Source organism: Amphiura filiformis, chromosome 10 (assembly GCF_039555335.1).
Source record: "Amphiura filiformis chromosome 10, Afil_fr2py, whole genome shotgun sequence".
Lineage (NCBI taxonomy): Eukaryota > Metazoa > Echinodermata > Ophiuroidea > Amphilepidida > Amphiuridae > Amphiura > Amphiura filiformis.
This window is the reverse complement of record NC_092637.1, coordinates 34,681,150-34,705,627: the sequence shown is the minus strand read 5'-3', so window position 1 is coordinate 34,705,627 and position 24,478 is coordinate 34,681,150. Positions and strand designations below refer to the sequence as shown.

The window sequence follows — 24,478 nt, the reverse complement described above, 5'->3', positions numbered from 1 at the left end:
CCTTAGACAAATTAGAAAATACAATCAATCAGCAAGGTTCAATTTCTCAGCTTATAAAGAAAGTTCTTCCTGTTGGCATTGTATCAAGTGATAGGGATAGAAGACGATAGCTTAAGGGGACACGACGTATTGTTGGTCGAAGCAGCAAAAAAATCAATTTTCATTATTTAAATCAATATATTATTGAAAAATAACACTTGATGTGTTGCAAAAGTTCATTCTACAAATCATATACTTTGAAAACGTGCTTGATTTATTGTTGTTAATGAGATATGTACGTTTTACAAAAGTGTTGCTGTTTCATCCCTCTTTACAACATAACTCAAGAACCACAGGACCTACAAAATTGTATCTGTGATATTTGAATTCTGCTACACGCTCGCTATGAAATAATGCAATTTTTGCCAAAGCTCACTACCATTTGCAAGATGCTGTGTGACTACCAAATTGCAAAAGTTTAAAATAAATTTATAGTTGCTAACCTTAAGATTTTTAAATCTTAAAAGAAAATACCTTGTAGTTCATGAGTTGTTAACAGTATTTCTGAGCTTCATATCACGGAGTTAGTTAATAAACATCTCAAAAAAAGTAACTAACCCCCCTTAAATAATGACCATTATTCAAAAACGGGCGATTGTATTACAAATCTGTAAAATGCGTTGGAAGCAGAATTAATTTCCGCACATTTTGACACCTCATTTGCAGCAATTGACCAAATATTGCCGGGAAATATTGACGTCACAGCGTACATTCAAATCAATGTAACCCAAGATTTGAAAGTTGCAGTAAATTGTATTGATTTTGTAATCTGTGTAATGATATCTGAGTGTTTTTGTATTGTTAAAATTTGTATGTAAGTGCAACTTTCAAATCTGGACCTCACTACATTAAATTGACCGGTGTTTTATTGTTTTCTGGGCTATCGTATCGTATGAGGTGTCAAAATGCGCAGAAATAAATTCTGCTTCCAACGCATTTTACAGATTTGTAATACAATCACCCTTTTTGAATAATAGCCATTATTTAAGGCGGGTTAGTTACTTATTTTGAGATGTTTATTTCCCAATGTATAGGGCCTAGTCTATACTTTTATTAATAGAGCCGGGTGTCCCAGAAAGCAGCCCGAAATGAATATCACAAGACCTGACAGTTTATTTTAAACATTTAGGTACTGTTTACAAAATGCCATTGCCATGTCATTTTAATAACTATCGTTATAGCAAAAGGGAGGGTTCAATTGATAATAGGACAGAGGTCCTTAACATGGGTCCTGTCAAGATCCTGCCCGCCACCAACCAATTGTGGTTAACCCTTGGACATTAAGAGCCCCCCAGGCCTATGACCATTTTGAAGAAATAAATATTATTATACAATGGCAAAATCATAATGTTTTCAGTTGCAAGGAATTACCAGCTGTTCGATCTCACTCAAATTATAAGGAAAATTAGTTATTAAATGAAGTTAATGATGTACGTCCCTGGTTGTAAAATAATTATTTCCGGACAGAAAGAATAAATGGTATATTTCCAAAATGGTTTCCCAAAACGTCTTTTCCATGCACAATATTCCTTTGCAAGTGCTATATGTAAAAGGAGTGAATTCATTATGCAACTCACGTGACTTATTCAATGAAATGCTTTCGCAAAGTTCATCATAGACACGGTTTTTGAAATTAGATTAGCGATTTCCTTAAAAGGTTCGTTGAACTAGGCCGACCATGGCAAAGCAAAAGTATAATAAAAATGATATGTTTACATCTTCTATACTTTCAGTGCTCAATGACTCGACTATTCAATATCATAACAGGTTGTTGATTAATTCATTGGCAATCATGAACAATTAAATGTGTCAAAATATCTACAAACATTGCATTTTTTTAAAATCACATTAAAGGAAGTCTAAAAAAATCTATTCCAAATAAAAGTGGACTGATGGGTCACTTTGACAAAGACATTATCATGAGTCATGACCGATTAAATTAACCGACAGACAGACAAACTTAAGGGTAGACTATATTGTTGGTCGTAGCAGCCGAAAAATAACACTTTGATGTTTTGCAAAAGTTCATTCTACAAATCATATACTTTGAAAACTTGCTTGTTTTATTGTTGTTAATGAGTTATGTACGTTTTACAAAAGTGTTGTTGTTTCAGCCCTCTTTATACAACATAACCCAAGAACCGCAGGACCTACAAAAGTGTATATGTGGTATTTGAATTCTTTTTCACACTAGCTATGAAATGATCAATGCAATTTTTGCCATTCGCAAGATGATGAGAACTACCAAATCGCAACAGTTTTTAAAAATAGTTGCTAACCATAAATCAGTTGCTCGCAAAAAAGTATCCTATGACGTCATACTGTCAATCACATGAAGTCATCAGTGAGGAATATCCTGATTGTAGACAAGATACCATCACAGCATCACCATCTACTGAAGACGCTACACTCTAAATTGCCAGGATTTAAAAATAATTCCTTAAGGTTGGAATTAAAACGGAAGGTTTTATTCTAACTCTAATGGTGACCCGCAGGTCAAATTGGGCTATTCCAGATAAATCCTGCCCACCCCCCATAGAGGAACTCGGATTTCCAGGTTTTTTTTACATGATTATGGACTGGAATTCCAGGTTTTTTTCCTACTGTACACAGGATTTCCAGGTAATTTTAAGTCATTACACAATTTACCAAGCGTGGGACCCATAGAGGATATCGGATTTCCAGGTTTTTTAAACAAAATTATGGACAGGAATTCCAGTCTTTTCCCTACTGAAGCAGGATTTCCAGCTAATTTCAGTCATTACACAATTTACCAAACGTGGGACCCATAGAGGTTATCAGAAATCCAGGTTTTTTTCACATGATTATGGACTGGAATTCCAGTTTTTTCCCCTACTGTACAACATGATTTTCATGTAATATTAAGCGAAATCCAGATTTTTTTATTACAAAATTGTAGACAGGAATTCCAGTCTTTTCTCTAATACTGTATCAGGATTTCTAGGTACTACTAGTAATTTAAAGTCATTGTACAACTTACCAACTGTGGAACCCATATTCAACCCATATGGAGGAAATAGTGGGAAATCCAGATTTCTCCCTAACTTTTAATACCAAACATGAGGCCCATAGACGAGTAGCAAATCCACCCCCGGACTTTCCAGCTTTGACGTCATGAAATATAGATTTTTACACACCTTTTTCAGTACTAAAACACCAAGTTTATTAGAGTTCACTCCGAAATAACTTTTTTTTTGTAGGCTAATGTTGTCACCCAAAATATTACGGCATTTTTTTATTCTTTCAAAAACCGAACTTATTCTTTGCCCTTCTTTAACTCATTTAATTTTCAAAATGATATACTTGTACTTTGGATTACTAGCAGCTAAGAGACATGTTGGAATCAAAGTGACAACCCAGGTTGCGAATGACAGAAGACAGATTGATAGTGGAGTCACCGATGGTGAGTTGAATGTTCTGTACCTATGTCCAGGAGCTTGAGATTATGATTTGATGCTGCAATGAAAAACTCAGTCTTGGAGTCGTTGAGTTTCAGATAATTGGCGGTGAGGCAAGATTTTATGTCAGCAATGCAGCATGATATCTTGTTTAATGCCTTGACAATGTCGTCAGGATTACGCGGGTTAAAAGCAACATACAATTGCGAGTCATCAGATGCCGTGTTTCCTCGCAATTTCACCGATGGGCTTGGAATATGTGGTGAACAAAAGAGGTCCGAGGACTGATCCTTGTGGTAGTCCGAAATCAGTGGTAACTGGGTCTGACATGGTGCTGTTTATGTTCACACGTGATGACCATCCTTTAAGATATGAGCCACACCACTCAAGGGTTGTCCCAGTTACGGCATATTTCTGCTCGAGACGGTTCAACAGTATCGCGTGATCCACCGTATCAAACGCCGCACTCATATAGAGTACACATGTATTAAATATATCTGAAATAGAAGATGTGAGACTGACTTTTTTACATGTAGTACACATACGAGGGGTGGTCAAAAAGTTCGTAGAACAAGGTACTTGAAAGAGTAGGCCTACTAGCCAAATTCTTTCTATGTCAATCTTAAACGTGGTCATTGCATACCTAAATGCACCTGTCGCAATATTTCTTGAAACCTTCTATATCAACAAAACGGAAGTTTTCCGATTGCTCCATGAACCACTCTTCAGTGAAGGCTCACCAGCATTGATCACCAGCAAACCTGGTATTATGAAAGTAGGTCTTAAAATTCTAAAATAGGTTTCACTAATTAGAGACCCTGGCTGGACCACAATATGGTTGATTTATAGTTAGTCGTGAATGGCAGCTTGGCAAACTGAGAATTGGGTACAGGACACAATAGTCTCATTCCTACCACCAACCTTCTTCACATGATGGCTTGCCTCAATTTTACTATCAAAATTGTATGATATATATGCCCATGATTGTACTTTCATTTGGCATCATGATGACTCTCCCTGAATTTCAGAAAACAGCGATGAAGACCTTCCACTATGTGATTGAGTGATGATCTTCTTAGGGGTGGGAGATCCAGGTGCGTCCACTGAATAGACTCATAATTCCAGTGATTTAATGTCTTATCACCTTTAATCTCATATTAGACGAAACTTGTCTCGGCCCTCATTCTAAGTGTATAGAAGGCGTTCACCTGATTATGTCAACTGGGTATCAATTTTGTGCATAAAGATACTGAGACTCCATCTAGAAGACACCCTGTAATACCCAAATCTTAATAAATTTATGTTATAAACACTTTTATCAGAGTTGTCATTTTTGTGGCTATCGTTCTTGTTTGGTTCTTTATTCATTATCAATGCTACTGTACCAGCACGTATATCATAAGTGACGTCAGCAAGTCTTTTGGACCTTGGATGATCTTCAAGGACACTCATTCCATCCCTGAACTCTAAGGACCATTTCGTTGCTGTTGAATATCAAGGACTTCATCACCATTTACAGCAACTGTACATTGTTAAATTTTATGTGAGTTTTCACCACTGACCGCCGGAACAAATTTCCAGGATGACCCTGTGTTCACTTCTGGTAGTACCTGTGAATTCAAGGAGGTAGGCTTCCTCAGCAGAGTGTCCTGCCCATATACAGTGATGCAAAAATCAAATACTTTTGCAGTAATGTTTTGAAGGATCAAGCTAGCTTTCAAATGAGACCAAATTCATTACCGTGCGACAAAGTAGCATACCTTGTTCTACGAACTTTTTGACCGCCCCTCATACATAGGCCTTCAATGCAATCCACAGGCTACTAGGACGACCATCAAAATTTCCCTATATTGTTGTTGCAAACGATTGTTGTCTGGATATCATCAACAGAAGTATTTTGGTGGAAATGGTCAAAATCGGACAAAAACTTTTCGAATTATGAATTTTCAAAGTGTCCCATTCTGACCGGTCATGAACTGAATAAAATAACACAGTCCAAAAATACCATTTAGGAGCAAAATTAACACAAGTATATTATTTGCCTTTTCATACACAGGCTTTTTCATAATATGCATGTTTTCATAGGGTTTCATAATGAACTAATATGCATGTTTTTCATGCTTTAATAAACCACCAAGTCTATTTTAAATATATTCCAGCTCCCTTCTTGGTTGACCACTTTACTGTGAGCACTTACTTACCTTACTTGGATTTATTTACCTTTTCATATGCATAATTGTAAAAGTGTCAAAGGGGTTTCTTATGAATTGGTACTTTATAGGTCAATAACATATCAATTATTTTTTCAAATCGAGGCACTGAAATCTTGCTTTTAGAATTTGCCAAAATTCATGGCCGACATGGCACATGATCAACAGTCCAGGTGAATTTTTGTCACATCAATCAAAAGTTTAAACGTATGGGTTTAAAATGCATGATCTAATAATAAATGAACTGAAAAATCTGGGAATTTTTTCTGCAGTCATGGGGCAGAATTCTGATTTTTAAGGACAAAATCGCCAAAATCAATACAAGCTAAAACTTGATCAATAATTTATATAAATAAATAATTTATATAAATATTATTTTGTGTATATGTTCCAGTCTCCATAATATTTTTCACAAGTACCAGTATATAAAATATCCTGTAATTTATCGTAATTCAAATGCCAAGAGTATATAATTGCAGCCTTGTCAGCAAAAATCACCAATTTCCCCCAAAACAGCAAATTAATGTGACTGAATTCAGTATAAATATGTGCAGTGTGCATAGTAAGCCTGTGTGCAATGCAAACTTTTAGTGTTAATTAACTAAAATAATTTAGAACCTATATCAATTATCATTAGTGACATATTAATATAAAAAAATAATGCCCAAAAGTCTTAAACTAGCAGTGCCTGTCTTCAGAGGCTTGTTTATTGGCTAATTAAAAAAAACAGTTGAGTAGTTTTATTTGCATCATCTTGAAGTAAAAATCTCTCATCATTCATCATGTTGATTGCCATTAAAAAGATGAAATGAATTAGCACAATTGTACACTCTTAAAAAATATTACTAAATCATTGATAAAATCATACTCTTTTGGATGGTAAAAGGTAACGTCCCTTCTAACTGTGTAAAGTTTACTCAACTTGATTATGTAACACGTTTACTCCGGTATTGTGCAAAATTTTACTAAACAGCAGAGCAAAATCTTTTCCCTTTTTACTTTGGGGTAAATTTTACTCAATTCATGTGATTTTTGGTTTACAATGTGATTTTTGGTTCACATTGTGATATTTTGATTTAAAATGTGATTTTTGATCAAAAACCTGATTTTGGTCAATTTAACAATCAATTGATAATCAAATGATTTAAGCAAATCGCTGATTTAAATCAACTTTTTCAGTTTTTACCATTTTTGATAAATTTAAGTTAATTAAAAAAAACTATTCATAGTCCCTCTTCCAAATGTTATCAATTTCAGACAATCCATAGACGAATTCGTCTGACGTTTTAGTTTGTAAATACGTACCGGGGGTAACATTTTCCAGATACAAGGCATCATTTAAATAATATAGTAAATCAATTTTAATATGTACTTCTTGATTTTTGCTTTTGGTTTTTAAATGTATATTTAAGAGTCCCTCTTTCAAATTTTATATTTATGTGTAATCTTGGCATTTTATCGCTATATGAATTTGCTGATACAATTTGTTCAAAATTTGCATTAAAATGATCAGAAAAAAACTATTATTGTCAAATTTTCTGGGTTTTTTTTCTGTCCTGTTCTTTATTAATCTAAAAGTATTTTAGGCGACTAAAAACCCACCCTTTTCTACGGGCAGATAGACCTTTCAACTTCAAGTACGGTCGGGTGTTTTTTGTGCTTTTTTCTAGAGGAAGCTAAAATTGCCCTAAAATCATCACCAAAATCGGAAGAATTTTGACATATTTTCTAAATTTCAGCCAAAATAAACTTTAAATTCTGGGTCGGTTGGGCCCGTAGAGAAGGTTTTTTTCGTAGCCATTAATACTATTAAGTATTATTAAATTTATTTTACTTTTTTATTTTGTCACATTTTAATTTTTATAATAATAAAAACTAATGCTAAACTTAAAATTTGTATCCATCGTTGAAAATCAATCAATCCCGGAAATCAAGCCTGTTAATATTAATATTAAAACCCCAAACAGCGATGGGTAGATTTGTTTTTAATACACAGAATTAAGAAAGTTTCTCTCATCCAGCTAACATGGGGTACATGCATCTCATCAACTAAAATATTCTAAAAGCACCCCAGTAAATAATTTATAAAATAAAACAGATGATAGCCATAGGTACATGTAGCATTTAAAAGGGCTACAATGTACTGCATGAAGATGAGGTTTATGACCAAGAAATACAATATTGATTTTTCCTTTGTGTGTGTGCCATGTACCATGAACAATTACATAATAGTATTGACTTTTCTTGAACTTGTTAAAAGGTCAGTGGTAAAATAGGTTGCAAGCAACTCATCATCATCATCACTCCTACCAGAGATCTTCGTGCTCCTACTAGTTAGTAGTTTCAATGAACTTGCTTTCAAAAGGGATACCATTTCAGACTTTGCTCAAAACTGGGAATATTGGCTCAATTTTTATAATAAAAAAATTAGAACATTTTTTGATGCAAAATTAGATAAATTTCAGTCCAAAATTGCTTACATTGAAATCCAGGAAATTGATATTATATTTTGGTGGCTATTTCGTTAATTTGTTTTATTTTGGGTCAGATCAGATACACATTCATACGCACTGAAATCAGGACTATTTTTAACAGTTTTTCAGCTATGCCCTATGGAATTACAGATGTTCTCCCCCATTTTATAACGCTTTCCAAGTTTTCTGGTCATCTTAAACATAATTCCTCTATGGCTTATATTGGAATTCCATTTATTTTGCATTTTTATACAACAACAGTTTTTTGGTCATACTATTCCTGTATGCCCTTTTGTCTTTCATTTAGGAATTCCAGATTTTTTTAACCTCACTACTGGATTTCCAGAAATTTTTGGCGATGGCTAATGGAAATCCAGATTTTTTTCGATCAAAATCTTATTCCTCAACCCCTTGAACACAATAATGTTACCTGGATTTCCAGGGGTTTTTTGCTCCTCACTCCTGGAATTCCAGAAATTTTTTGGGATGGCTAATGGAAATCCAGTTTTTTTCCTGATCAAAATCTTATTCCTCAACCACCTTGAACACACTTGCTATCTGGATTTCCAGACTTTTCTTGCTCTTAGTATGAGGATTTCCAGATTTTTAGAGCATCAAGTTTCCATATCCTCTATGGGGGGTGTGCATACTTTATCTGGAATAGCCCATTGCTAGAATTTACATTAAACACACTTAAACAAACACAGTGCAATTTTGCAGGCAGCAGCTTAATCAGCGCCAATATTGCAAATTGAAACAAACAACTATACAAACATCCAACCCCACCCCATCCCCCGTAGGCAATGAGGATAGAGTGCCTTGCCCAAGGACACAACACGTTGGCACGAGCGGGTCTCGAACTCGCAACCTATGGATTATGAGTCGGCCACTCGTGCTCCTCGGGACCAATCAATTTTAGATTTAAAATTAATCTTCTAGATTTAAATTTTAAATCTTAAAGATTTAATTTGTAAAAATAGTGTAATGTCGAAGTTAAACTCTTTATTCAGGAATCTATTTATTTAAGCAAATCACACATTATTGCTTTAATATGTTAACATACCACTGCATAGTGATTACAGAATCAGCAAATTGTCCTGTTTATGTGCATGTTGTATGAGAAACGTAACTTCAGATTGGCATTTATTTTTTTTCAAAATATCACACCATAAACTGCTTTTCAACAAACTACGTAAATCTTTTAAACTTAACCTATGGTAGTAGCTATCTAAATTGGGCAAGAAGATTGACAAGGACGAAATATTTCCTATAAGCATGATAAGTTACAGTGGAACACTCCGAGTGGGAAAAACGACAATAACAGCCCAACTTAAATTTGTACTCCCACAACCAATGCACAATTACCCTATAGCCTGTCAAATTAATGTAATCCTAATCCCAATCCAACAGTTTGATTAATTTTGCTTAAACTTGTAGTACACTATTTCTATAAGCATATTGATGATAAGTACATGTAAATAAAAAATACATTTTCAGAAACCAAATGACGCAAACAATCAAACAGTTTTTGAGAAAATCACAAAATTAGATTTCACTTTACTGCCTCGAGGAACACGTACGGACTATAATTGTTTCTACGTATACGACGGACTATAATTGTTTCTACAGTAAATTCCCATCAAACACAAAAATGTTTTCAAAATGTTATAAACAGATTATAATATACACGTTTTGGTTTTGGTACAAACATTTTACTAACATTTATATGTCGGGTTTATATAAAGGTAATGATTATGTTTTAATGGTTTGCATAATGTTTTCTAAATGTTATTCAAACGTTTTATACCCTTTATTTAACACGACATTTAAACGTTTTCTGTAAAACGTTTTGTGTTTGCAGGGTTGTTGTTAGTTAAGGGGTCGAGCTGTATTGTCTCAAATATCTCCGAAATGGGAGAAAACTGCAATGTTTGCTGTGAAATTTTGCCTAGCAATATCTATCTCAGGTGCAAAATTTATGGTGCACATGAAAGATTGAAGTCTTTAGATTAATATTTTAGCAATCTTAATATTATTAGTTGATAGGAAATTCTTCAAATATGCCTGTACATATAACGACGCATAACAGCCCACGCAGTTTTTTATAGGTGAACTCTTTTCGAGCAGTCCGTGTTGGACGATGACCCTATCTTTTGCTGAGGTATTTACAGGACCTTGAAATAAGAATTATGATAGATATTTGTGACTTCGGAATGCGACGAAGGCATGTTCGAAGCTCGTCAACATACAAACTTCTACCTGATTTTACAGTCTCGTCGACCACTGTCTGGCGCATGTTATTTTGTTACTCTAAATTCAACAAAATTCCATTTTTTAGGCAAAAAGACTTCTGGAGATACCATCCTGCATGTCCGTGTTCGATTTATGGTAATACAATTAACCAAATGTGAAATATCAATATTTTCAGATTCACGGAAGCCATATGTTGTACATTTTCGACAGTAACGAGTTAACGCCAATTTTGGTACAAGTTTGTCAGTTTTGCTGAAGTTATTTATCCGGTTAACTAACGAATATCAAGGTTCATAGGCGAGCTAATAGCGCTATGTTATTATATTACTTTTACTTACGATCTTCATAATGATTCCATTTGAGAACGAATATAACTCCTTATAGGTCTTCAACTTTGTCTTCACACGACTAGCCATATTTTATGGAGTGTTGCCAGGCAAGTCAAAAGCAAATTGGGACAAATCGGCACTAAATATGGCCCGTAACTACATCAACATATCACCCAAATGTCCATGTTATTTAGGGTACAATGTTAATGTAAATACATTGTAATATACAATTTTAAAACATTGTTGAAAATGTTCTAACATGCGTATGCGCGATTCTTTCTCCCGTTTGAGTTTTAATGTATACCTAGTATAAGATATTGACAGTCAATTCATAAGAAGCCCAAAGTTAATACTAACACTGCAGCGCTGGCAATACGACCAATTCTGTAAAACGATATGACAAGAATCGTTCCGCTTGATTTATCAGGTCTATAAAGGTGACAAAGGAACAGGTCTCTAGTTTGATTCCACAACCATTCAAACCGATCTCATGTTTTATTGTATTATCATGTATTAAAATGAGGATGGCTATGTCATAAATGGACCGGAACAATATAACCGTATACTACCACCTGTGTTGAAGGACAGTTCTAAGATACAGGGTGTTCCAGAATGATCTATACCGTGTTTGAAAAATTAATCAACAGTGTATTTAATTTTAGTACCGGTACATGGAATACAATAGAGCTTGCGAATGACGTTATTTTAACTTTATCTTTAATCGTCTAGATTACAGAGATTATGTATTCAAAACCACCTTGGTTTTGAATACATAATCCTCTATAATCCTCTAGACGTTAAAGTTAAAGTTAAAGTAACGTCATTTCTAAGCTCTCTAATGACATAAATGTCACCTACTTATTGTGTTACTTTCATTTCAAAAACTTGATTCGTTTTGGCGTGATATTGATATTCTTAAAACTGGACAAAATTGCACGTGTGTAACTTACAGCACAGGCTTCATAAGCACCAGACATTGACCTGCTTTATCACTATCGCCCAGACGTAGACGTACTTTGCAATATAGTGTAGAAATCATTCAGTTGTCAAAGGAGATACACCAAATTTGGCACAAATGTAGAGCTTGAAACACTGAATAATTCTTAATATTGATTTAAGTGACCTTTTTCATGTGTTTTCAATATTAGTCCCGATATTTGTGCTGAATTTAAAAAAAAAAATGTTACGATCAATTTTACGCCAAAAATGTAATTCTTATAGGGTATAACTTGTTTAAGAAAAACTTGCTGCAAATGTAATCTTCACCTTTTCCTAGTTGTGTGTTTGCCAATAGGGACATAAATACATGCTGTGGCACAAGGACGAATCTTCTCTATAATATTTTTATAATAGGCCCCTAAATCAATCTCTGCCGGCATTTCAAATGATGAAACTCATACACCGCAATCATTATTTTCGAAACTGCCGCCAAATACGACACATGCAGTATTAGGTCAATCAAGCTTAACAAATCCTTTATACCATGCATGCTAGTAATCGATAGATCATAACAAAATTAGCTGCTAAACTTTTTCCAAATAACTTTGTGCTGAACGGTTATTCATTATTTCTCATAATAGATTGTATTGTCAAAACTTAAACTTCACCACCATTGAACGCAATATTCTGTAATTTATTTTAGAAACATTCGATCTTTAAAATCTTAAATTACCAAGAAAGCTAAATATATGTAATATTTAGAACTCAAAACAATACGACTGATAACAATGCTACCTACAAAACTTTCCCGGTATGGATCTTTCTGGGACACCCATGCAGCTTAAGATGACAGCGAGACAGGTTTCTCTAGATCGATTACACGGCCATTCATACCTATTACCTGTTTTAGGGAACAAACCAAAAAATAACGTCTTATAAACGAAACCAGTTTCGTTTAAGGGTAGGGGGTAAAATACTCGATTACGTTTGTACAAAAACATCGGTCTGAAGAATGTGTCATTATTATTATTATGTCAAAATTTCCAACATTTCATTATTACGTTTCTGGCATGGAGGGAGGGGGTCGGCTGAGAAACGAAACTAGTTACGTTTATTGGACGTCATCGATCTTGTGGTTTGTTCCCTTATTGTAACCTTATAGAAGCCATACTTTTCACGCCGTACTGATTACCCTCTGTACGGAATGTTACATCACAATCTTGATCGACTTGACAACAGGCACACCCCGGTACAAATAATTGTAAATGGTGGAAAGTCGTATTTATGACAAAATGATTAAAAAGTGATACTTTTAGGTATTATTCTGTTAGTTTCTGTTTGGCAAATCATAAATACTCACGTGTTTTGGTCAAAATGGCAATAATCTTTTTTCTACCCCTACCCACCTGAAATAGCTAAACACAACCCTTAAGGGCATGTATTTCCAATACTATGGCTGCATGGTGGAAATATAATTATCGATTTCACGTCATCAAGCATGTTTAGAAATTTAAAATAGATTGGGAATGGAATAAATAACGAAGACAGGGGTTACATCACACCACTCCACGCCATACATAAATTCTCCCAGTCACATTTCCCCAATATGAAATTTAAAAAAGTAAAATTTAAATTTTGCTTCTTTTAAAATTTGGCAGAGGCGGGGTTCGAACTCACGGCGCCGCTTATAATGCTCTATGAGCCTAGCGCCTTAGACCACTCGACCACTTGTCTTCATGGAATTCATTTGAAACTTATTTGAAGATATAATCGCAACTTCAATATAGGCATACCACGTGACAAGCAAAAGCAGAAAACGTACCATATTTTGGAATTTTATTTGCCTAAATACATTAATGTGTATTAATATAGCGCTCAATTGTTGTTAATCCGACCATAAACATGATAAATGCGCGTCTATATGGACAATACATGATATCGATTTTGACACGTGCTCTTACGGTGTCAGTACATTTCCATGGTCAGTAAAATACTATAGAGGAACCTACCATTTTTCTTGTATACACGTTCGATGTTTTTATCAATTACATACAAATTCCATTTTAGACACCAAATGTTTTTTCAGGAAATAAAAGATTAGATTACCATAAAAACGAAACAGTAATCTTTTGCCGGGTCTAATGTAATATTCACATAGGATTTTCAACGTTTTTTCTATCCTTATTCTTGCTCAATTAAAAAAAATTTTGGCGTATATAAAATTGAAATAAAATTCTCTGCCTCTTAAACGGCATCTAATGCGCCATAATTGGGTATCACGAATCGTTATATATGATGTGCAGTTAATATTCATATTTTCTTTTATACAGAGGATGCTTCAGTTTTGACAAGAAAATTTTTTTCTTGAAAACCCTCTCACTCGGTTATTTTAAAAGGTAACCACGCTTCCCTAGAATGTGCAATAAATTAGCATTAACATTTTTCTTATTCTAACAGCAAGCGTTTCTAGAATGTATTTTGGCGAAATGTGGTGTGGGGTTACATCGAATATTCTACATCATGCGCGTATTTTTTTTTTGGTGTATTTTGCTTTGGGGGGGTCATTCTCCCGGGGTAAAAGCAGGGGCGGCCAAAACGAAGGAGCGGCGGAAGAAGAAGGGGCGGCGGAAGAAGAAGGGGCGGCGGAAGAAGAAGGAGCGGCAAAAAGAATTAGTAAAGAAAAAAGGGCGGAAGAATTTGAAAAGTATAAAAAAGAAAAAATTGTACTATACATCAAAATGTGTTGCTTTTAGGGCGATAGCGCTTAAAATCCCTTTTTTTTTTTGCTCTTCACTTTTTCAAACCACCGAAAAAAAAAAATAGGGTCAACCTTTTCGGGCTGTTGAGGAAGGGGCGGCAAAATTGAATTTTCTTCAGCCCCCCGGGGTAGGAGCGGCCACGGTACGCCACTGTGCATCCACAAAAGCCTGTAACGACCCTTAGCATGTAAATGGCTAATTGGCCGGAAGTTATATACGTAGAAGTGGGCTGCATTAGTGGGTTGTACTTGGACTTGTTAAAATACCGTTTAATATCCCATAGCAAGCAGGTGATCAGAGCTATTAACGTACACACTAAGATCCACAACATGTTCATCTATCAGGGCACAGTTCTTTAACCCCAATACATTTGTACATTCATTGAATGACCTTTGAAAATTTGGGTACAAAAGCTCATTCTCCGCAACTTGAGGTCAAATTGTTCACTATGATTGTTTAATTAAGGTTTTTGAACCATGCCATCGGGATGAGGCCATTGTGGTCCATGTTGTGTGACAGTAATCTGTTATGACTGACGTGTGGTGTCTTCACAGGATGGTTGGTTAACAAGATAAGTGTGTCACCGATGTAAATTGATTTATTCCGCCAATTAGAACACAATTGTCAAACTTTAAACTTTCAATTGCAATTTGTTCTTCTTCTGGAGATTGGGATGACATATGCCACATTTTTCCATAGCCATATAACTAACTAAAAAAATATAATGAAGCATAAAAATGTTGAAAATATTTTAATATTAGGTGATTAGTCTTTATAGGAAATAAATCAAGGGAGCCAATATTCGCATTTATATTTCCATAAATCTTGCTGTGCTTGAGTAAATGACATATTCGGCCTAAAACAAAAGTTTTGGTCGTTTTTTCCCTCAAGAGCAGAGAAAATCACGCACATTGGATCTCCTTTATAGACCCATACCATTCTTCTTTTGTGTCAGCTTTATTTGGCCCACATCTACTGACTCGAGGAAGATATACAGACTACTGTGTGTTTTCATATAAAATGTTTTCAAAATATTTCACGACATTTATAATCCGACATTTTAAAATATTATTAAAACGTTTTGACCCAAACAAATCCCGTTTAGGCGGCATAAAAATTGTCTCACGCATGTCCGTTCACTATTTACGCCGGTGGAGTGGTAGTTTCTAAGGGGGAGGGGGAATTGCAGTATTGGCGGGCACAAGGGGGTCTGAATATTTCCTAAACCATATGGGTGGGGGTGTTAAGTTTTAAATGGAGAAAAAGGTGAAACCAAGGGGGGTCTTAATATTTCAAGCGGACGAGCGGGGAGAATGAGAAATTGATTGAAGGTTGTTTAATGAAACTCCCACCCGCCCTTGTAAATATTAAAGCAAGATATTAATTTATCGACCATTATTCACGAATGTGTCCTTTCAATCGCAATTGTATACGACATATCACAAGCAACCTGTTTTTCGTAATATTTGGAGACATATCTTGATAGGTTTTACCAAAACGATTACCGTTAAGACTTAGCACTGCCTTCCTAATTTCACGCAAACTTCAACTTCAATTTCATATTCGAGTTTACCAGGTCTACATGAATGAGTAATTGCAGGGTCCCTTGAAAATTCAGGCTATGTTAGGCCAAGTAAAAAATAAAACATGTTTCACGTCCGGGTTTTCGAAAAAAGGAGGAGGAGGGGGCTTTTTATTTTCTATTTTTTATCGCAAAATTGGTGTAAATACCCATACTAAGAGCTGTTTTAGCGTATACAATAATGCCTGGAAAAAGGAGGAGGCCTTTTTTTATTTGTTGTTCTGAGAGTTACACCCCCTCTAATGATCACAAAACCTTCCTAAAGTGTTTCTTGTATCTTAACAAGGCTATAGAATGCATCCCAACTTCCTAGACATATTTTTTGAAAAGTTATAACTGAATTTCAAAAAATAAAAATATATTTGAGGAAACCTCAAAAAAGGAAGCGGGAGGGGACGTGAAACATGTTTAATTTTTTATTTGGCCTTATACATTTAGTTAATTTAACCAAACACACGCAAACTCTCGTGTCACTGTTCTTTGTTTACCCCCACCCCTTCCCCTCAAGAACGGAAGGAATTATATTTTTTATAAATTCTCAGGAATCAAAACGCATCCTCCACATTCATAGCTTCAAACATTTCTCTGTTGAAAATTACAGTATTCGCTGTAGAGCTGATGTAACAGGATTACTCCCTATTCCAGAAAAATGCAGAACTATTTTTTTTTTGATTAAAAATATTACCCTGTTTTGTCGAATGAGACATACCTAAATCCTAATCCTTTAGTTGATACTAACTGGCAATAAATGTCGAATTTGAATATCTGCAATTTGAGAAAACAATAGTCATAACATTTTGAGACTTGGCACAGGGCATACATGGGGTAAATATTCAAAATTTTAATATTTTATGTTAAGTTTTGATAATTATTACTAGAGTTCTCATAACAAATCCAGGTACTCACAATTAGTAGTGACGTTTCGCAACCTTACTGGCTGGTTGCTTCTTCTTGACTGAGCTGTATCCAATGCTAGCACTTGCTGTCTTAGCTGTAGTGTTGCCAGTTGATTTTTCTTGGATAAGCTGATTGTAAGCATGACTGAGAAAATAAGCTAAGACAGCAAGTGCTAGCATTGGATACAGCATTGGATACAGCTCAGTCAAGAAGAAGCAACCAGCCAGTAAGGTTGCGAAACGTCACTACTAATTGTGAGTACCTGGATTTGTTATGAGAACTCTAGTAATAATTTATATAGACAATCCTGATGAATCTCTTCAATGAGTTTTGATAATTGGTTTATGAACAAAATTAGAAAATAAGTTTTCTCAAAGTTAGAATGCATAACTTGAAATTAGTCTTTGTACAAGTCTATCGGCTTGATAGTCACAGCATACGAAAAACGCCCTAAAAATCGCATGTGTTTTAGCCTTATTTCCAAACCTTACCAAAAATTAAAATTCGACTTGCCAATTCGAACTAAATAAAGGATTAGGATTTAGCTATGTTTCATTTGGCAAACAAGATAATATTTTTTTTAATTCTAAAAATTTAGTGTTGTATTTTTCTGGAATATTGTCACAATTCGCCGTAGAGGTGATGATGTAATATAATTAACTATCATAGCGATAGGTTAAAACCAATTCGAACTAAATAAAGGATTAGGATTTAGCTATGTTTCATTTGGCAAACAAGATAATATTTTTTTAATTCTAAAAATTTAGTGTTGTATTTTTCTGGAATATTGTCACAATTCGCCGTAGAGGTGATGATGTAATATAATTAACTATCATAGCGATAGGTTAAAACAAATTTTGAATATACCCCCCCCCCCTAGAATGGGTCGTCAACAAGTGCTCATTTTGTCAGCCCTCACCCGGTTGAAAATCTTTTTAAGCTACTGTATTTATATCAATATTCGCACAGAGAGGTTAAGTATAGGCCTATGTCATATTTTAATAGAGTCATTAATGTAATAGAATATCCGTAGTAGTGTCCCATACGTCGGAACCTCAAACAGAAACCCCTATCTCACGGAAGTTGCATGGTGAATTGATAAAAGTCTAGTCGTGCATTTGACAGCGAAATCCGTAGTAATTTTCATTAATACAATTTATGCATTATGTTTGCATCCAAGCAGTCAGAAAACACGCTGCAAAATGTGGCATTGTTTTGTTTTCTCCGGAATATATAGCTACGATTTTCTGTGTGTGTAGGTAGGGCTTACTTTACTATCGAACACTTCAAATTTCAAAATTGTTCAAATTAAATAATAAAGGACTGTGATTTAGGCACCAATTAATTTGAAATCTTGTAAATTTAATTTGTTTATATTTTTAATTTGAAAAACAAAAATGCAATTTAAATCTACTAGACTCGGACATTACACAAATTAATATGCGAGGATCCGAAATAACGATGCAAGCCCGAATAATTATGATTTAAATGACATGTTTGGGGTTCGAGCAAACCGTTGAAAATTTTGAGAGATGCACAAATTACCGATCCAGAGTCTAACCACTGCACTACCAGAGTTCACAATCGGTACTCGAGCAAGCTCAACTTAAGTCCCCATGACTTAAGTTTATTTGTGATCGCATGTATTTTATTGTCTTACGCTATTACAGTGGCGTAGCACAAGCCGTTTTTCGGCCATTTTGGAATGGGATTTTTAAAAATTTCAGATCGATTGGGGGCACGTGCCCCCCCCCGTGCCCCTATGACGCTACGCCACTGCGCTATTATGATTGGCCGCTGAGACACAATGAGAGGGTTATCATGGGGACTTAACATGCTTAAGTTGGGATTGCCCGAGTACCGACTGTGAACTCCGTAGCGCAGTGGTATAGAATCTGGACCGGTACTCCAGCGACCGGGTTCAATCCCCGCTGAGTCACGATTTTTTCTCTCTAAAAATTTTCAAATGTCAATTTGCTCGAGCCCCAAACACGTACTTTTAATTTAGTTATCGTTCCTTAAGATTTATTTGAATTAAAGTTCAGAATGAAGGTTATAAGGTCAAAAAGGACAGAAAGACATAATGATTTTTTCAAGTTTCACAGAAGTTCTATCGTATACATGTATAGAAAAGAGCTTTATGGAAATTGGTAAGCTTACAGCTAATCTGGTGTAACTGATTATTCTCTAAATTTAAAACATAGGAATACTTCTGTGAAAGGAGGTATAGATGTCACGTGTTCGTTAATACGTCAATGCAGGGTGATTCAGAAGCTTCTAGAAAACCTGCATTTTTTTTTTTCTGTCAAAATAAATAAATAAAACTAGGGCAACACACATTGCTCTGTCTCACGTATTCACATGTTAATGGTTTCCGACTTGCTTCCACATTTTCTATTTTCGAGGTTTATATCAGATTAAATAATTATTTATGCTTACTCCAAACATACAAATTCTAAATTTTCGCTATACTTATCTTATGGCAAGAAAAGCCAACATCCCCAATTTTCACATTGTTCGTGCTACGGTGCGCAGTGCGTACATGAACGTTCATCCGATTTTTTTCTTACTTTGTCTGTCCGACACCCTTTTTAGTTTTAGCTAAGAATAGAAGAAATGAAACATTTTCAGCAAAAGCAAGCCCTACAAGGCATCACGTTTAATTTGGTCCTATAGAACTATCGGTGCCCGGTTAGGTACCAATGACTCTTAACATCGCTCCCTGGAGATAAAATAAATTGTATCAAGCATAATATTTAAGAGTTGCATAGTGTTATTGTTTTTCATTTAAATACAAAATAAATGCACTCTAAAAATATTCAGGGTACGATAAAAAGTGTCATCGGTACCTCTTCGGGCACCGATAGCGCTATAGGACCAAAAAAATGTTGTGCCTAAGTGATAATCTACTTCTTGCTCTCTTTTTCTTTTATTTTCACAGAGATTGTTTCATGTCCAGATGGAATAGGTGCGGTACACGAGGACAACATATGCTACTGTGATACGCCTCCCGAAAATGCCAATTGCGGTAAATAAATTTAAAATAAAATTGTTCATATAATAGCCATATTTATTTCTGAAAATATGTAAACTTTTCACTATACACGACATGAGTAACAACCCATGAATAAACCCCAATGATCTGTCTGATCTATTACATTAATTTAGCTCAGGTCCTAGGTTCAATTCCCGGAAGATCAGTATATTTATTGTTCTTGTTGTGCACTCGATCACAAGTGTAGTATATTTAAGAGAGGCTCAGTGCGATGATGTCCCATTCGCCATGTACCTGGCGTCGGGTCTCTGATCCAAGGCGGGTGTTTATATATTGAACGTTCGATTCGTTTAAACAGCGGTATACGTAGAAAGACATCAAATTGACGCCACACGTTCACGTACCGCGTCTACGTGCGAAAAAAACATTCCTTTCTATTGACTGAGGGAGAGGGATGGCGTTATTTTTCACACAGAGAGGTCACACGTCAACGGTGAGAGCACATGTGTATTGTGTATAGGAAAATGAACAGTAACTGCAGTAAGAAGAACTTAACTATTGGAGTCTCCGGCCTCGGGCCTGGCGGTCCGGCCTTGATGTTTTTGTTGATACTGGGGAAAACATTATGGGCGGCCGTGAGGGCCAAAAGGGTCTCAAAACTACACAAGGGTCTCAAAAGTACAATAAGGTCTCAAAAACACACAAAGGTCTCAGAAATAAACACACAGTAATGTCTCAATAGCACAATACGGTCTCAAAAACAGAGAAAGGTCTCAAAAACAGAGAAAGGTCTCAAATACAGAGAAAGGTCTCAAAAACAGAGAAAGGTCTCAAATACAGAGAAAGGTCTCAAAAACAGAGAAAGGTCTCAAAAACAGAGAAAGGTCTCAAAAACAGAAAGGTCTCAAAAACAGAGAAAGGTCTCAAAAACAGAAAAAGGTCTCAAAAACAGAGAAAGGTCTCAAACACAGAGAAAGGTTTCAAAAAAAGAGAAAGGTCTCAAAAACAGAGAAAGGTCTCAAAAACAGAGAAAGGTCTCAAAAACAGAGAAAGGTCTCAAAAACACGCTATGGTCTCAAAAACACGTTAAGGTCTCAAAAACACATTATGGTCTCAAAAACACGTTATGGTCTCAAAAACACGTTATGGTCTCAAAAACACGTTATGGTCTCAAAAACACGTTAGGTCTCAAAAACACGTTATGGTCTCAAAACACGTTATGGTCTCAAAACACGTTATGGTCTCAAAAACACATTATGGTCTCAAAAACACGTTATGGTCTCAAAAACACGTTATGGTCTCAAAAATACGTCAATGTCTCAAACCAGGTATTACAACCGACCGTTATATGTGCAGTACCGCATGCAGTACTATACTGCACACATCAGCAGGCGAAACTACACATTCCGCCACGCACTTCCGCATGAGGAACTACATATCCCAACTTGCATTTCCGCATGCGGTGATGCAGGTCGGGATGTGCAGTTCCGCATGGGGAACTGCAATATTTTGGTGTATTTCCGCATGGGGAATTTCGGTATATAGGCCTATGGATGGGTCATTTTGTTTTCAAAATTGTCTTAATTTCTTTTGGAAAATAGACCAACTTTGCATCACTGCAGCCAAAATGTTTCTCAAATTGCTTGCGGTTGTAAGTTGTAAAAACTAAGACAATTTGTGTTAGACAATTTGTGTTAGATTTGGCCAAAACTTTTGTCCAAATTTCTTACAAAATTACAAGTTGGACTTAAAAAGTCTTATCATATAATGCGACTGAAAAGAAATTTTGCATATTTGAACACGTTCCTAACGTTTTCCTACTCCTTTTAGGGTGTAATATAGAAACGTTGCCCAAAATATATGTGCCAAAATTGCTTGCCCCCCTCCTCCCCCACCCTTTCGACCTGCCAAAATTACTTGACCCGCCCTTTCGACCTGCCAAAAAATGCTTCCCCCTTTGACATGCCAAAAAATCTTTGCGTCCCCCCCCCTATAATTCACCACCCGGCCCCGGGGGTACAATTTATTGCACCACCCCTGACAAGTTCAGGCGCCTAGAGGTGTAAATTATGAATTGAATAGAAATTTAGTATGAAATGGGTCTATTGAGAAGATTTATCAATTTTGTCCAGGTATTTGGAACATGGGATCACTCAGGGTCCTGGGTCCACCCCATATCCAAGTTGGTATATCACTGTGGAGGATGAATCTTATTCAAAAATTGAGTTTTATTGGAATTCAGCAGCAGGCATTGCATTCACTAATTTGGATATTTTCAAAACAACTTGCACCTCCCCTCATCAAAACAAAACTTCACTGAAACGCCTGTTTTACACCACAGAAAAAAGTCCTCTTTGTGCAAGGGGTAAATGTGAAAGATGAAAGGCATCACAAAGAGAATATTTTGAGGCAATTTATGAATTGTTTTCAGCTCAAAAACATTGACATATTTTGCTTAAAATTGTTTTCCTTATAAATTTGGTTTTTTTTCTTGTTTCACCCCTTGCCATTAAAAAAGCTCAACAATTAACTTGTCTAATATTGATCAGCACATACACCAGTCACCATGAAAACAAACACATATGTTAAATTGTATTCTTATTTATAGTCACTTTATTTTTCTAAACACACACAAGTATTCCAACATGTGGTACATGTATGATTCAAACAAAAATACACAAAGTTGTAAAACCTAAAGCATGTGTTACATTTTTAGAATTATTAATAAATTTTTTGTTTAAAATTATCAAATTTTACTAGCAGTGCACGTATTATTTTGAATATGCATAATTAACATTAAAAGTTGGGTTGTTTGTCTGTCACTTTTAATTGATTTAAGGAATATCAACAAGGAATTACAAGAATCATAACAAAGCAGCCATGAAAGTGAAAATTTTAGCTCTTTTGACTTTGGGAACTCAGGCCTGTACATGGGGGAGTGGGGAGGGGTGTGTGTGACCACACCTTCACCCCCAAATTTGCACAAGTATACACAAAGTACTAAAATATCACATTTTTGTGAGCATAGCAAGCAAAAAAATCAGGTTTTTTACGCTTTTTTTGGTCAAAAAAGGTGAAAATTCCACTTTTCACAATATCACCCCCCTGAAAAAAGTGCACTTTCTCAAAATCAGCATCTCCAAAAAAATCCTGCGTACTACGGGCCTGACGGAACTGTGACCTCTAAACTTACAGCTAAAGAGCATTACTTCTTGCCATTTATATAAAGCACTTATGATTTAGAGCTAATAATTCTGTTTGTACTGAATTTATTCCTAAAAATCACGGAATTCACCTTTAATGCCAAATTTGAGTACTTTCTACCACTTTTATGAAAGTACATAAAATATTCTGAATCAGCACCCCAAAATTGACTAAGAACACTTCTCAAACCTTCTATAGCTCTCTGTGTAGACCCCAGTCCGAAACCCCGTCAGTCCGACACCAGCGCCTTAGACCGCTCGGCTATCAAGGCTTGATGGTGTCATGATGAAAATTTAAAAATATAATCACAACTTCATTACTTCAACATACCACGTGACAAGCAAATACAGAAAACGTACCATATTTTGGAATTTTATTTGTTTAAAAACATTAATGTGTATTAATAGCGCTCAATTGTTGATAACTGCGTGTTTTATATACAGAAATAGGAATGAGGTAGTAAAATCGATTTTGATTCACACGAACTCGCCGTATACTAAAAGCATAGATTATCAATGTGGCGTGGCCTACCATATTTCTTGTAGCTTCTTTTATACACGTCGATGTTTTCATCAATTACACAATTAATCCACATTAGACCCATAATTTTATTTCAGGAAATAAAAATTAGATTACCATAAAAACGAAACAGTTATCATTGGTTGGGTCTAATGTAATTTATACATGGAATTTTCAGCGTTTTTTCTATCGCCATTCTCGCTCAATTAAAAAAGTATTTTGGCGTATATAAAATTGAAATAAAATTTTCTGCCTCATAAACGGCATCAAATGTGCCACAATTGGGTATCACGAATCGTTATATATGATGTGCAGTTAATATTCATATTTTCTTTTATACAGAGGATGCTTCAGTTTTGACAGGAAAAATATTTCACTCGGTTATTTTAAAAAGGTAACCACGCTTCCCTAGAATGTGCAATAATTAGAATTAAAATGTTTCTTATTCTAACAGCAAGCGTTTCTAAAATGCAGTATGGCGAAATGTGGTGTAGATATTTTAACAAACCATCTAACCCAATAAGTATGATAGGGCCTATATTGCGACGAGCTTAGTAACTTAATTTAGCATGTGATCCCATCCTTTTTTATGACATTTTTCAGTAGATATCCACGAAAAAAGCTTATTCACAAAATTTCAATCCAATTTTGCGTTTGCGAGTTACGCATGATTATGTGTATTATTCCATAGGCCACTGTTGTAATTTCGATCTGGTATACCGGTACTAGAACAAAATTCAAATTTTTTGCTAAATGAATTAATCTGCAAGAAATATTTAGTACATAAACATTATGTAGCCAAAATTTCCCAATGGTATAAAAATCTCAACTTTTTTGTTGTTGAAAAAGTGGGGGATGA

General features: G+C 35.3%; 1 protein-coding gene across 1 annotated transcript in view; it reads left to right on the top strand.

The window, feature by feature from the left end:
* Positions 1-24,478, top strand: part of LOC140162783 (CUB and sushi domain-containing protein 1-like) — a 60,824-nt gene that overhangs the window by 8,119 nt on the left and 28,227 nt on the right. Inside the window, exon 2 of the mRNA XM_072186080.1 lies at positions 19,843-19,929. Coding sequence (XP_072042181.1) covers positions 19,843-19,929 — 87 coding nt within the window. The remainder of the gene's footprint in view (positions 1-19,842; positions 19,930-24,478) is intronic.